The 16,885-nt window shown below is 37.9% G+C and overlaps 1 protein-coding gene across 2 annotated transcripts in view; it reads right to left on the bottom strand.

The window, feature by feature from the left end:
- Positions 1-7,196: 7,196 nt before the first annotated feature.
- olfm1b (olfactomedin 1b) overlaps positions 7,197-16,885 on the bottom strand; it is a 38,352-nt gene continuing 28,663 nt past the window's right edge. For both annotated transcript variants that reach the window (XM_039681770.2, XM_039681768.2), the window contains exons 5-6: positions 16,515-16,621; positions 7,197-7,897 (exon numbers count right to left, since the gene is read on the bottom strand). In XM_039681770.2, the coding sequence (XP_039537704.1) occupies positions 7,223-7,897; positions 16,515-16,621 (782 nt within the window). In that variant the 3' untranslated portion in view covers positions 7,197-7,222. The remainder of the gene's footprint in view (positions 7,898-16,514; positions 16,622-16,885) is intronic.

Below are 16,885 nucleotides of genomic sequence, written 5' to 3'. Positions count from 1 at the left end.
TGATTTGGTGCTCAAGAAACATTTTTGCTTTTTTTTTTTATCAATTTAAAGAGTGTCCGTCAAGCGCATGTTTAGTAACAACTAAAAGATTCGGAACTAAAGCAGCATTTTCACAGTGTGAATGAATAGGTTAATGTCCAGTGCTTGTGTGTGTGTGTGTGTGTTCAGTCAGTGTCATCTCAGGACGTGGCTTTTATCCAGATGTGGCATAAACATCAGCTCATTTCAGCATCTCTCATCTGCTCACTGATTGGAGCCAGAAATCCCGCTCAACAGGTGCATGCGGAGACTCAATCTGGAGAGCGGTGAATAATGAGGAGAGCAGGTGTTACTCGGGCAACAGTCTGGCAAAAGTCATAATGCTGAGATCAATCTGCCTGACATCACACTCGGAAATCTGGCAACCTGTGTGTGTGCGGGGTGAGGTATGGCTGAATCTCATTTTAAATATTTCTACATGAGAAGTATGTACAGCGTGGACAGTTTTCAAAGTATGATATAAAGCACAAACAAAGTGTAGTTTAATTTTTTTTTTATCCAGATTGCTCATTTTAGAGTGTTTTTTTAAATTTCATAATATATTTTAAATGGTTTGAGTCTTTTGTTTTTAAGCTTATTCATTTTAATTTTGTAATATAGGATATCAGAAGAGAAAAGTAAAGAAAATCGCTGAAGAAAATCACTCAAAGAACTTTTTACGTTTACATTAACGTTGATGTTTTCAAAACAATCTTACAACATATTTTTGTTAGCTGGGTACACTGAAAAAAATCAGAGGTTGAGAAAACCTAAAGATTTAAAGGGATAGTTCACTTTGAAATTATTTTTTATTATGAAATTAATAAAATTAATGTTTTAGCTTACCTCAAGGGCACCCAATATGTAGGTGTCTTTGTTTCTGCAGTAGCTTCAATTTTGATATTTTTAGGTCAAACTGTTGGTCATATGATGGAGGTATATGGGGTCCACCTCAAAGAGCATGCACAGAGAAGTCCAAATTAAACATGATTTAATGACTCGTAAATGTAAGTATACATTGATGGCCTAAGACACGAAACGAGCAGTTTGTGTGAGAAAACAAACAGTATTTATATAGATTTTACCTCTTGTGTACCACAGCCAAGTCCAAGTGATCTGAGGACGCGGGCGCTTTGTGTGTGTTACAAGTGGTAAAATCTATATAAATACTGTTCGTTTTCTCACACAAACCGCTCGTTTCGTGTTTTAGGCCATCAATACTTACATTTACGAGTCATTGAATCATGTTTAATTTGGACTTCTCTGTGCATGCTCTTTGAGGTGGACCCCATAGACCTCCATTATATGACTTATAGACACGAATGGTTTGACCTAAAAATATCAAAATTGAAAATAATGCGGAAACAAAGACACCTACATCCTGGATGCACTTGAGGTAAGCTAAAACATATCAAATATTAATTTCAAAGTGAACTATCCCTTTAAGGCAACCAGTTTCAGAACTTTTTAGTTTATTCAAGCTTAGGTTAATTGATTTTACCGACTTGATGTTCAACCAACCTAAAATGAACTAAAACAAAGAAGGGTCAAATCAATATGAGTGAATGCATTATTTATGAAATGCTATTCTGTAAAATTGTTCAGAATGGTATTCAGTCCAGCCAGGAGCCAGATTTAAAAAACTGAGGGGGTTTCTAGTCGATTTTTAGATGGAAAGTATGGCATGTGTTAAAGTTCATGCTTGAGAAACTACAGCTGAACTGAGACCAGAAAGACCTTAAACACAGTGTGGACACAATCAGCTAATTGACGCCAGCTGAGTTTAGCACACAGAGTGCTCTCCTGTATCAGCGCGCCACATAAAAATGATTGACGGGGCGGATTTGGCCCGCGGGCCACAAGCGAAACATCCGTGGTCTAACAGCCTGGAAGGCAGAGAAAATAGTGAGAGCAAGAGTGATGGATGAAGAGCTGGGAGATGACAGATGTGAAGAGAAGAGAAGAGCTGAGGTGGAGAGCAGAATACTTGCCCTGTTTAGGATGTAGATTGATTCAGTCCAAATGACGGCACATTGTTTCGCTCAGACAGAGTCTGTTATTTCGCTCTGTATTTTGTTCAGTCTCTCCCGCTCACCGTTTCTCTCAGACCGAGCTGCTCAGAATAGAAACAATCATTTATTCATCGATTGAAACATCAAATGAGAGAGAAAGGGAAGGGGGAGAGGATGACAGGACAGACAGCTTGCAGGGAAAAGAGAGAGGGGGATGAGTTTGAACATTTATTGTTACACTTAAAAACCTACATTAGAGAGATAAAAAAGCGATCTAAATGGAGAAGGAAAGAGATAAAGAAAGGAAGAGAGATACGGAAAGGAGCGCTTGACTTTTTCCGGCGGTTTCCAGAGAGATAGATAGAGGGATGATAGTTTCTCATTCCGAATGTCTAATGCTTTTCGCCCAAATCCCATCATATTTTCATCAGGACACGATGGGTCATTGCCTCAGGTCTCTTATATTCATGTGATGATTTCAATTCCATTGGGTGAAACTGTTCTTCAGGATTTAAAAACAACTAGGCTACATCAAAAACTGCTTTTGCCGTTCGTTTGACTTCAGAGCTGTGAAGTATTTCCTTCTTAAGCAGTAAACTATATTGGATGGGACTTGATCTTATCCATGAATACACACACCTGTGCACGCCTGTGAACGGCAAAAGCAGTTTGTGTGTGTGAGTTTGTGTATATTCTTACATACTTTCTTTCATACTCATTCTTACCTTATACGGATACATATTCAAAATAAAAATGTAAATAACATATATTATTTAATTATTAGATAAATATATTAAAAGATCATGAAAATATATTTAATATATTTATATTTAAAAGGAAAATATTAATATTAAATATTAAACAAAACTGAGATTTATTCATGAATAAAATTATCATCTTATATTTAGGATGGAATAGCGATTTTGTTGTTAAACAGGTTTAAATCAATGCTACTGTAATTCAAAGTCCCTTCCAAAATCATTAGTGTTTCTATAGTGTTAATATCTTAATATTCCACTCCACAAAAACATCAATAATAATATACTTCGTACAGGAATAATAAGAAAATTATGTTCACTCCTTCCGTATTACCCTTTAAAAACTAGCTTAGTCAGTTTGGCATTTTGTAATTTGCTTCCTGTCCTGGCGGATGGCAGTAATGTGATTTGTGTTGGCTACCACTTATGTTTTGGTTTGGAAAGTGTCTGCAAAGTAGTTAATTTTAATATAATTGGGTCCCTCAACAGCAAAAACACAACTAGCAATCCTCAGCAATGTTTTAGTTGAGCTACCCATCGTTATAGCTTATGCCTCAAGTATGTTGTCAAAACATTGTTGTGAAAAGGACATTTTAATGCTTGATTTGCTATCTACAAGTTAATACAACTACTATCACATTTTTGCAAGTATAAGAGGCCTGTGTAATTTTACAACATTGTAGAAATGTTATGATGTCGTTAGCATGTCCTTTTGCAATGTTTTATGAACCACATCCATCCTGGTACTTTTTACTGCGTGTCTTTCAAAGCAAAATGTTCAAATAAAAGTATGTGATGGTATTAATGAAAGAAAATGAGTGACTGAGATTGAAAAATAAGGCTTCAGTGCTCTGTCATAATAATTTATCATTGCCAATTGTGTCAAGGCTATATGAATTAAAGCTATATGACTTCTGCAAATAGTATGAACAACTTGATTAGCATATGATTAGCATTCTAGTTTAGATGCGTTTTACAGTGATTGTAACCAAAATGCAGCATTGTGAAAACGCTCTGGGCTTCAACTGTGGTTTCTACTGTGTGATAACAGTAATAGTCATTCTTTTTTTGTCAGACAGGCTTAAAATAGTGTCATATGTGTTACGTGACTGAATAACATACATATGCCTGTCCTCTGCATGTTTAATAGCAACACTCTGCTGATGAAGCTTATCAACCAACATTACATCGCTGATAAAGGTGGTTAATGCTAGCTAAGTCATTTTTGGTTCAGGGATGAAACCTTCAGCCCATGATGAAACAAACTCAGAGATCAAATGATGACATCAGGATATAAATCCCCTTTTATTGATAAGAATAATCGTATCGTATACATACATCCAGCTAAGCGCATAAAGAATAAAAACTGGAATTAGGTTTAGCTAGACCATATGAGCCTTTTTAAAATGATTACATTAGATATGACGTCATAGTTTCATATTCATATTTGAGATGTCCTCTAAGTGACTTAGAGACATTTAACATTCTGATATCGATCTTTTTTGAGTTTTTGTGACGGAAATGTATAACACCATCAAACTAAAACAAAGACATTGAAGCATCACCCAAGCAGACGGTACTATAGTACAAAAAACATCAAACTGTAAATCTACAAAAATCAAGAATGGGCGTTAAGAAACAAGCCATCGAAACAAACCAGATAGAAACAAGCATCTTTTTTTTTCTTTTTTTCCCTAAAGATTATAACCAACCCCAACCCGTCACACAGGTAAACATTCCATTGGGCACACCTGCGCATGTAGAAACTGCTCATGCAAAACTAAAGAAGTAACTTTACAAGAATTCACCGGCACAGAGACTAATTCGGAGTAAGATTGTACCTGAACCATCTGCTAACAAAACTTCTGTTACAACACATCTGTTACATGGAGTTGGTGAATCATAGCAGCCATGATGTAGCTGACATCCATTTACAAGCACAACAAAGTGTGTATTGTAGCCTGAATGGTGATATTCTCACCAGAGAAGGTTTAAAGTCAACATGAAAAATTTGATTTTATCCTTTAGGAATTGATTGCATTGTGAAAATGACTAAAATGATGGATATGCTCAAATGGTCATACATGCTGCTCACATATTATTGTACAATGTAAAAGTGTAAAAGTACAATCAACTTGGATGTATAAGTCTTTTCAACTTAAATTACATTAAACTGACTTAAAAAAAGTTGAATCTTGTAAAACGTATAAAAAAGTTGATAATTGCTTATTTTGATGAGCTAGAGCAATGTAAAATGTATGTTGTCATAACTTTTTTACACTGTATTATAGCTTGTTGCTGAATACTGACTTTAGCCATTCAAATGTTATAAGTAACTGAAATAAGCACAAATATCGGGACCCAACCCCACCCCAGACCCCTTTCAGGTTCAGAAAGTGTGATATGAGTGTGGTAAACAGGGTGAATTTTGAATTCATGTTGACTTTAATAGCACCGCTTTGGTCTGTTCTCAGGTGCTACATACATGTAAGTCGTTAAAAAATATCATGGAATGGTCCACATCGAGAGAACTTAATCGCAGAGGAGTTCAAGTAAAATCTCACAAGAGTCCTTTAAACGACAACAGAGCTTTCAACAGTCAGCGCCTTCAACCAATCATGTTTTTTTTCTGGATTATCTAAAGAAATGAGGTCTGCAAAGCACACAAGTTGAACTTATGATATTGCACAGACAGCTTGCCGACAGAGTTAGTATTCCAAGTGAAGCACCTTCGGTTTTCCTGCACACACTCAGTTTATGAGGAAAGGGTTGAGTATTCCATGTGGGCTACTAGTTCGTAACTAAATCCCGATGCTCTCCATATTTCAGTGTGCAGAAAACCATGGACAAATGTATTTTCAGTGCTACTGGAAAACAAATCGAACCGGACACTGTCCTAAAATGAAAAGTCTTTTGTAAAAAAAGAAAGGCGTGGCTTTATTTGATTTTTTTGGCATCTGTTCATAATTTTGTGTTTTATTTTCCATTCACATGTCTATTGTTCTTTAAATGGTTCATTTTTCATTCAGCATAGCATTTTTTCACTGCAAAAAATATTTTCTACTCTGTATTTTTGTCTTGTGTTCAAATATTTAAACATTCTTATGTCAAGATACTTTTACTTAAGATGCAAAATGACTCAAGATTAGAATGTCTGACAAAATCACCAAAATTAAGTGAGTTTATGCTTAAAACGAGAGCAAAAATCTTCCAGTGAGGTCAGAAAAATAAAAACTTATGTGTTAAACTTATTAATTTTCATCTGAAAGATGTCATCTTTAGTTTATGCTCCTATAACATTCCCTGTCGGATTTTAACTCGACATGCTGCGGGTGTTTTTGAGTCGGAAAGTACATGAATCTAATGTTTTTACGATGTTCCCCGGGGTTATGAGACATTTTGAATTGAATTTGAATTAAATTAAACTTAATTCAAAGGGAAAACAAGTGTGTTTCTCTTGTGATATTTTCAGTGAAAACTTTCATTTTTTCAGAAAACACTTTGGGCCTTATTTTAACGATCTGAAACGCAAGTATCAAGCGCGAAGCGCAAGTAACTTTGTGGGCGGGTCTTGTGCGCTGTTGCTATTTTACCTGGCGGGATAAATGACTCTTGCGCCCGACGCAAGTTTAAAAGGGGTTGGTCAGGAGTAGCTTCATCATAGGTGTGGTTTGGGCGTAACGGAAACAAACCAATAAGAGCGTCGTATCACATTCCCTTTAAGAGCATGATGAATGAGGTGCGCTTGTTCCATGGCGCAGTATACTATTATAACGGCACATTTACCATGCGCGCTTCACAATCGGTTCACAGCCGAGGAAATCGATGTTCTCGTCAGGGCCGTTAGGGATGGGACAAACACACCCAAATTAGCTTTGGTTAAACATGCATATAATAATTTTTTTTTTTTTATATTTTGTATAATTGTATTATGGCCGAGCATTTCAAGCGTGCTTAAAATAGCATCTGAATGTACGCGCAACGCGCCACTGACTTTAGACTAGGTTTTTTCTGGTCAGTGGCGCAATTATTTTCTGGAACTGCAAAATAGCACTAGGGAATGTATGCACCGAAACACGCCTCCTTTTTGCGCCAACTCGCCCAGGGAGCGTAAGTTCATTCCCTAGTTTGAAAAGCCCCCTTTGCGCGGGTGCAAAATAGGAATGATAAATGCGCCAGTGTACAAAGTAATTTACGCCGGGTGCAAGATAGAGCCCTATATCTTCCAGTGTCATTTTGAAACTAAATGTATCTTGTATTAAGAATGTTTTGATAATTATACTGAAAAACAAGACAAAAATACTGAGGAACAACATCTTTTTTTTTTTCCTTTTTTTTGCAGTGTTGTAACAATCTGTTGAAGAACATTCAAAAATGATTGTTTGGGTTCAGTTTTCTGTTCCTTTCAGATTCTCCAAACTAAATCCTCCACGGTTACAGCTGCTCCGAGCGGATGACATGGAAAAGAGTAACGTTGTACAGAACCTGATGTCCGTTATTCCAGGCGTATAGAGCTCGATCTCGCGGGTTGTAGTCCAGCATGGAGATGTGCGAGTACTTGTTCTGTAGAACGATATCGATGTACTCGTACGTTGAGGAGTTGGTGTGGTAGGCGTAGTAGACTTTGGTCCCTCCTGAGTAGCCATTGGTCACGTACAGCGTCCCGCAAATCATAAAGGACTCCCCGGCACTGCGCCTCGGGTGATTGGTTGTCCAAGACTGGATGATGTGCAGGGTCAGGGGGTGGAGCTTGCTGATGACGATGTTCCCCGCGTTCTGATTGGTGGCGTACACGGCCCATAGCCCGCCCTCGTCCACCATGAGGTCGATGTCGGAGTGTCCTCCCCAGGCGTAATGGTAGGTGTTGCTGTAGCCTGCGTTGTCCAGACGCTGAGACCTACTGATGGTGGAGGTCTTGAAGTCAAACTTGATTATCATGTTACTCTGGAACTTGTTAAAATAGATGGAACCGTTGTAGACCACCTGACCCGTCCCGGACCAAGGGTGCGGGAGCCGGTGAGACGTGAAGTTGTCCGACGTCATGAAGTCGACCATAGACTTGTACTCCCGCACGAAGCGGTTGTTGTGGTAACCGTCCATGTACCACACCTGAACAGAAGTGAGAGAGAAAGTGATTCATTTACATAATTCACTTACAATACAAGCAGTTGAGTTAATGAGACACATCCCTGATAGAACAGGCTGACCAGGTGTGCATTCATTTTCATCTGGAAGATGTCAGTTTTAGTGTTTGCTCATCTGGACAATGTCTCCTAAAACATTCCATGTGTTGGCGCGACATGCAGCAGATGTTTTTTGAGTCTGGAGGTACATGGATCTAACGTTTTTGCGATGTTCCTCAGGGTTGTGAATCATATTCAACTAAATTTGAACTAAATATGAGATGGTAAACAGGAACTACGGATCTGAATTCCTATCAAGACACACTTTGAATGTTGGATTGACATATTCTTGTTTGAAAGGGCTTAAAAAGCCTTTAAGCCTGATAGATAGATAGATAGATAGATAGATAGATAGATAGATAGATAGATAGATAGATAGATAGATAGATAGATAGATAGATAGATAGATAGATAGATAGATAGATAGATAGATAGATAGAACAACGTATAAAATGGTCAAAATTCTGGCTTGACATTCACAGAATCAAAATTCAAATATAGTTTAATCTACAGTCTATTTAATCGAAGTGGGTCAAGTTGTTCTTTATTCTGTCCGTGCTTGCATTGGATTTTTTTTTTTTTTGTTCTGGCATAATTCGCCAGCACAGCAGGAAGTGTTCAGCGAGGTCTTAATTAAATTCCAGACTGAAGGTGTCCATCCTTCCCCTGGCTGTGGCAGAACGCAGGCGGTGAAAATTGACAGCCAGGAAGTTACTGTGTGCCAGGAATTACGAACCCTATGGGGATAATTCCAGATCATTCCGGATAAAAGCCGACTCTCCGTTGAGAATTCCCAGCGTGACTGGGGCTTCTGTCTCTTGGTGAGCGAATGGAAACGGAGCAGTCACGCTTATGGAATATTCCAGAGCCTCGTGGCCCAGCGGGACGTCTGTATGCTCTCTATAGGAGGCACGAGGCAGTCAACAACATCTACTGTATAAATCAACATACATTCTGCATGTTGGAACGTACTGCAAACCCTTTCTTTTGAAATCCAGCCACAATTGTTCAATGTATTACTGCATTAGTGACATTTGATTCGATTTTATTGTTTTAACAACATTTTTCACAATATAAACTGTTCCAAAGCTTTACAAAGAACATACTCTCTGAGAGCAAGTCCTGGACAGAAGTGGAAATTATAACCCCCCGAGATAAACGTAAGAGTGGAAAGAAGTGCCAAGAATCAGCTGAGGATGTTCATCCTTTGGCTAACTCCAAAATAACACTTTAAAAAAAAATGTACAGGTATAAAATGCTCTGCCAGCTGTGAACTGGAATCAGAGATCTCTTTTCCGCTCAGGGCCCAAAAGAACTTGTAAACAGATTTTTAGGCTAGGTTTTCATTTCAAACTTTAGGTTTGGATGTAGTTGGCAAAGGGTGAGCAACACAAGCAATATAGTTATTTCTGTTCATCAAGTCGGTCAGGTTTTCTGTATTTATATGTGCTGCTATATAAATAAAGTTACTACCGGTTATTCACTTACAGTTAGTTTTATTTATTGGAGATTAAGGTTGGGTATCCTTTGAAATTTTACTATTCCTTTTCTGTGCATCGATTCCTAATTTTGATTCCAATAAGGTAGAAAATATTTAAGTCTTGTTGCAAAACATTTCATTGTATTCAAAACTAACAAATAAATAAATAGCAGGCAATCACACAAGATACGACTGAAATAAACAGTGTTTCAAGATTTTTAGGTTTTCAGGAAAAAAAAAATATATATTATATATATATATATATATATATATATATATATATATATATATATATATATATTCAGTCAAGAACAGCGAGTGAATATTCTCATCGTCTTTTGTTTGATTATAACATTATGATAGAGACAGCCGCAGGAATATTAGGCTGCTGTCACTTTAAGAGCTGCACAGATCCAATATACTGTTACACGTTTTCTTTCTCAACTTATGTTCACTTAAGACATAACCGAGGATATTTACATTTGACATATTTTTGTTTGTTCAAGTGCAAAAAAAGGGTTCTTTTTTGTGCTTGAATAGTTTAAAATCACTTTAAAATCCCCTTTTTGTGCACAGGAAACAGTGTGCAGTTCTTCTTGCGCTTGAGTGCACACAAAAGAATTGATAAGAGGAATCACATTTTTTATTTTATACCAAGTACCCGATTTCTGACCTGACCTGATGTTCACAGAATCAATTTTCGATTCCCAACCCTATTAGCGATGCACTGATACTAAATTTCTCCGCTGATACCGACAGCCAATAATATAGGATGAACATGATTATTGTTTGATTTATCAGTGCATCTCTAAAATAGATATACATTTAATGTTAAAAAAAGTAAACATTTGGATTTGTAAAAAATGGTAAATAATCCTCTCTGATGGTAATAGTGTTTGCAGAGTAAATGCTAGTATTGCTGAACATGTGATGCTTGGACACTTTAGCTTTATGGTCAAAAGATGGAGATATCAAATAGTAATATGATCAGAATATAAAGTGTAGCATTAAAATTTGACCGTACTGGTCGGTCACAGGGTGTTTGTTCGGGCTTTAACCCAGTGCTCATGCAGACATTGAACTCGAGCCATCTCTGCTTTATATCTCTGACTCTGACAGCAACACGGTGCTGTGCCAAAGCTTTTTATCTTTCAAGAGTCAAAAAAACTGCTCTGAGATATTGCTTATTGTTCACTGCCACACACACACACACGTTTCTCACACTCCATGCTCTGTCTGTCTCACACATACAGCCTACGGTCTCATCAATCTTTGAGAACAAGAGCCTCCAACCCAAAAGTGTGAGAAAAACAGAACAAGAGGGGGAGGGGGGAAGCACTAAAACCGGGTCTGTGGGTGTGAAGGAAGGTTATATATTCACTAGCCTGATTTATAATTGCATTTATGGGTTTCGGAGGAACTAGTTTGTGCAGAGCATCACTTTAATGGCATTTTGGGTTTGTAATTGTGTATTCTTGGGTGAATACGTGTTGTTTTCTTTTTAATCAAAGGTCTGGGATGCGCTTTTGCAATGGGCTATTTTTTTTTTTATTTGCTAGTGTAGTTTTATATTAGACTATTTGTTATTCTTTTATGTTTTCCAGTATGCGGTACCATAATTCTTTGCAAAATGTCTGACAGTATTAGATGTGTTTTCCCTCCACAATTGGCACTATTAAAGCATTACTTTATGAGAACTAAACTATAATGTGAATACAGTCACAGCTAAAGGTTGCTGCATGACACACAAACTCTTTATATGAAATTGGATGTATAAGTTTGTCCAGCTTTACTGTCCTGCACACATACATTTATACTTTGGGTAATATCCACTATATAACAAATTTTAAATAAATGATTGCTTGTAAATGTAACTATAACTACACCAGCTCTAAGATATTATAAACATTAACCACAATTTTCTTTTAAGCTGCTTTTAAACTGTATGTATTTTATGAAAAGCACAATACAACTACATTTCACTTGAATATATTCATAATATAACATGGCCTTTCAAGAATAAAGTAGTAAAGTTGAATAACAAAGTCATTAAATTGTTATTTTATAAAGCAAATTCATTTAATTAGCCTACAATACTTTCTAGTATCAGATATCACTAATTTATATATATATATATATATATATATATTCAGGTGATATTGGATATTTAATTGTATATACTCCTTTCCCCTGTTTTACCATTTAGATTACTGTTGTTAATCTTTTAAAAACAATAATTTTCCAACACAATCTTTTGCGAGTCTCAAGATGAATAATTTTGAATAAATGTTCATGCAGCATATTTCACATTTTAATTTGTTTCGTTTTTAATGCATTCTTACATAATAGAAATACATTTCATTGTCAGCTATATAGCAATAATGGTAAATTGAAATTCAGCCGCATGAAGATCTAAACATGTAAACTAAGATTAATAGTATGTGAACACTGATGATTTTCACATCATTGATGTAATTCTATTATCTTTTTTAGTTGCTTGTTTTAACATGAACTCTGTATTCACCATCCAAATTCAGATTTTGTGTTTCAGTGTCTACGTTTACATGCAGCCAATTTTCGGGTTATGGTCGGGTTAAGGTCACTATTCGGGTTTCTGAAACATTAGGAATAACCCGTTTACATGCGTGAGCAGAGAGAGTTTCTCCTGTATACATGGAATTGCAATATCCCGATGTAAACGGTGACGTGCGGTTAGCGTCTAGACGTACGGACAACCTTAAAACGCAATATGCGTCATTTCCGATTCTTCTTCCTGTATCCAAAGACAACAACAGCAGCACGCAGATTTGAATAGTTCAGGGCAGATAGCGATCGCCTTTGTTTGCGTTTGATGCTGGTAACGTTACTGACCTCACTTCAAAAGTATGCTGTGCTGTGTCTTGCCTGGTCTCGCCATGTTTACTTCGGTATACTGCACGCGGATTTTTGTATATTTTTGTAAGACCAAGATTCCTCAAAAAAATCGGGTTAAAAAAGGGGTACCCCAGGTATTATATCCTGGATTTTAAAATCCGGGATATGAGCATATTCGGGTTTTTGCCGGTGTTTACATGGCCGTTCGCGACCGGGTTATTGCTAATATCCTGGTTTTGAACGGGTTATTGGCTGCAAGTAGTCACTGTCATTAATGGCCAAATTAAAGAGAGGTTGCTCACTGCAGAACCAATTGGTGGAGCTTGAAGATCTAGCCACACCCTAACCCTAATATTCGTTCAGGTCACATAACGTCACTTTAGCTTTACGCCACCATCTTTATGACCGATGGTCTGCAATATGTTGTGCAGTTGGCAACTACAACAGCCAAAAGAGGAACACCCAACAACTGTTATTTTATTCTATAAAAAACTAAAAAAAAAAAGGTTAGAAGAAAGAAGTGGTTTGCTGTCATTTGAAGTGAAGAGCTGCATGTCTCATATTGTATCATGTCTCATCTTTGTGCGCACAAACCTGACCCGACAGCGATAGACCCGTATACAGCGTGCAGCGATAGACCCGTATACAGCGTGCGAGTAATGAATTGAGCTTGGTTTCATGTCTGAATGGACAAATACACACAACATTGTGTTTAAATGTCCGTTTTGGAGAGTATTCACATAAAATATGTCTTAAACAGAGTTGTCTTCCAGTCTCTCTGGTAGAGAAAGAGAGAGACGAGGAAAACAAACAAGCACGCAAATGGAAATTATCGCGGCCGGAAAAATTATTGAGCTCTTTTTTTTTTTTTATCGTGCATGCCATGAATTGATTTATTGACTATTGCGACAGGCCTAATCCAGATTAATGACAGCTAGCCGTGAGCCGTGGCTAACAGCTGGCAAGCTACCAGCTGTTACCCACTTAGCTAGCTAACAACTCAAGCAAACTACCACTAAAATCATACATTTTAATTGTTTTTTTATAATACCTACAATTCCCATGATTGAATATAAATACTTGGTGGCCAGGTGCTGCACTTTTACACCATCCAGCCACAGCATATTGATATGTATCGGTACTCTTGAAAGTCTTCAAGCGATCCCCCACTGTATGGGGAGGGTTATGCACAATATATTATATCATGGAGTCTGAGGCAGATAATAATGGACAAAAGAAAACTGCGGGTAACAAATAAGGATCGGAGCCTAAAATTAAAAATTTCTCCAGGTCTCTCTCTCTCTTATTCAAATGGGCAGTTTGGGCGACCATACCGGGTGAGATCGGTCGTAAATATGGCGGCGTTCTATTTGGTAGTGACGTAGGTGGCATCTATGAATAATGGAACCTGAACATAATTAGGTCAAGCCCTGCCCATTAGGTCCACAGAGGTGCAGCTCCACCCATTACATCTAGAGAGGGAGAGCTGGAAGTCATTTGGCTCCACATGAAACAAAAGAGATGCTTGTGAAACTAGGACTAGTGATTTTGAACTTCTCATCGAGAACTGGCAAAGCTATTTGCTGAGAAACTTCTTACAAATGCACCAATTAAAGCATGTGCAGCTCTGGGATGCCAACTGCTAATTGCCAATTTGTCATTTAAGCCCAAACTTTAATGTAAAACCGCTTGCAGGATATTTATTACAGGAACAATCTCTTGCAACCTGGGGTTACGTTTCTGGCCACGGGAGTTCATAAAACATCCTATAACATTTGTAACCGGCCCAGATCTTTAAACACAATGCAATGGAACCCAAAAATGATAGCACACTTCTGAGCCACACAACATCACCAAACACGATTTTCACTTTAACAAAGGCCTGTGAAACGATTAGGCTTGGAATCGGCACACAGGCCATCATCAGGAACATCTCATGCTCATTTCCGCACTCATTCATCCAGCACAGTCTGCAGTGTTTTAACCTCCACCCGTTATCAGGAGCCCCCCTGCTCCCTCCATTACGAGCCCCGCCGGAGCACTTCATGTCTGGATGAGTGGGAAATTATTTGGCCTCGCTTATCTTCCCCTTGTGCTGCTGTGAGTGTTAGTGACCTGGCTTCAACTCCACAAATGTCCGACTAGTAAATGAATGCTTGGTATGAACTGGTTCTTTCTTTTTTTGATTCGTTCTTTCCCATGTATATTATTTTACTATATACTGTAAAAGGAAGTGTTTCGTCTTTATTCAAATATATTTTTTGATTTAATTCGTTGAAGCTGAAATTGAACGAAAGACTTTTAAAGATTTTTACTGATCCTGATGATGGACTTAATATTTAGATGAGGAATTTGGGTGTGAAGAATTTCATTGTGCCATTTAACTTCTGTGCAAGTTTTTCCTCAAGCGGTGTATATTTGCATTTTTGTATGACTGCTCGGCCTTGAGGTTTGTTTTTCTGTGCTATATCTTGATGGTTCTAAAGCAACATGGTTATAAAGCGGTTGCCTGCAGCTATGTGCTCGTGGGTTTTTACTGCAGGCATAAATTAACCAGATATCCTCCACTATCTGCATTCTAAAGAATATCAGAAATGAATCCTGTATAGAAGGAAGTTACACTTATATTCATTACCAAATACTAAGAAATGCAAAATATACATACAAATGTTTCGGTTGAACTTTTCCCGTAGGAAACATTTACGTTCTGTATAAAAGCATTGAACATTTACATTCACCTAAAGGATTATTAGGAACACCTGTTCAATTTCTGCAATTGTCTAATCACATGGAAGTTGCTTCAATGCATTTAGGGGTGTGGTCCTGGTCCTGAACTCCAAAAAGAATGTCAGAATGGGAAAGAATGTCAGAATTTGGCGTAAACAGAATGCGAACTTGTTACCACTGTGCAGGCTGGTGGTGGTGGTGTAATGGTGTGGGGGATGTTTTCTTGGCAAACTTTATGCCCCTTTGTGCCAATTGGGCATAGTTTAAATGCCACGGCCAACCTGAGTATTGTTTCTGACCATGTCCATCCCTTTATGGCCACCATGTCCCCATCCTCTGATGGCTACTTCCAGCAGGATAATGCACCATGTTACAAAGCTTGAATCATTTCAAATTGGTTTCTTGAACATGACAATGAGTTCACTGTAGTAAAATGGCCGCCACAGTCACCAGATCTCAACCCAATAGAGCATTTTTGGGATGTTGTGGAACGGGAGCTTCATGCCCTGGATGTGCATCCCACAAATCTCCATCAACTGCAAGATGCTATCCTATCAATATGGGCCAACATTTCTAAAGAATGCTTTCTTGTTGAATCAATGCCACGTAGAATCAAGGCAGTTCTGAAGGTGAAAGGGGGTCAAACACAGTATTAGTCTGGTGTTCCTCATAATCCTTTAGGTGAGTGAATGTGCTATTTAAAAATCCATCTTTCTTTCGTTATACACTCACCAGCCACATAGTTACACCAGCTCAACCGCTCGTTAACACAAAATATGTAATAAGCCAATCAGCAATGGATTTAGGCATGTAGACATGATCAATATGATCTGCTGAAGTCAGAACTGAGCATCAGAATGGGAAAGAAAGGTGACTTAAGTGACTTTGAACATGGCTTGGTTGTTGGTATCATACGGGCTGGTCTGAGTATTTCAGAAACTGCTGATCTACTGGAATTTTCACACACAACCATCTCTAGATTTTACAGAGAATGGTCCGAAAAAGAGAAACTATCCAGACTGATTTCATGAAGTAGCGTGTGTATGACGCGCCAATTCGTATTTCCATTTTTGCCGTGCTATCAAGACACATAATCGCCTTTCAGCGTGTTTATGAACACCGTTGACTTAACGTTATATAAATATATGACTTACCTCAACCCCGTCCCGAAACTTAACCGTCACTGGGGTTAATGGCATTTATGACTGGAGATTTGACGGCGGAATGACGCGAACGTTAATGGCGTAGACATACACGCATACACGCGGATGGCACAAAAAATGCGTAGAGATAACACGCCACTTGACTCGAAAGTGGCGTGTATGTTTACGCAGGTCATGATGTAATGTTGAAATATCCAGTGAGCGTCAGTACTGTGTCTGAAAATGTTGATGTGGGAGGAGACAACAGTAACTCAATAAATGTAAAATTGTATATGAAGCCTGGAATTGTTTTTACTCACCCTAGTGTCTCCTTCAGGAGCGAGGGGGTCCGTCATCCAGGATCCGAACCGAGACCCGGATGTTTTAATAGTGTTTGCATCACTAATGCCGGTCAGCTTACCACAAGCTGCAATACACACAACATACGTTTAATTACACGCACATATTCACACTCAAACACACTTTCTACAGTTACACACATGTTTAATGAGTTTAGTGATGTTGTGATGAGTCTAATACAGTCTTAATTACTGTGGTAATCTTATATTTTGGAATGAAGGTTCTGGTTAAATGACTTCAATTGAGTCACACTGATTTTTATTATGATCTTTCAAGTTGTTCTACCTCTTTTTACTTCTTCAGTGTTTTATTTCTTCAAGTCAACATGAAA

The sequence above is a fragment of the Pimephales promelas genome, chromosome 19 (assembly GCF_988280905.1).
Source record: "Pimephales promelas chromosome 19, fPimPro1.hap1.1, whole genome shotgun sequence".
Lineage (NCBI taxonomy): Eukaryota > Metazoa > Chordata > Actinopteri > Cypriniformes > Leuciscidae > Pimephales > Pimephales promelas.
The sequence above is the reverse complement of the archived record's forward strand: the minus strand, read 5'-3'. Positions and strand labels throughout refer to the sequence as shown.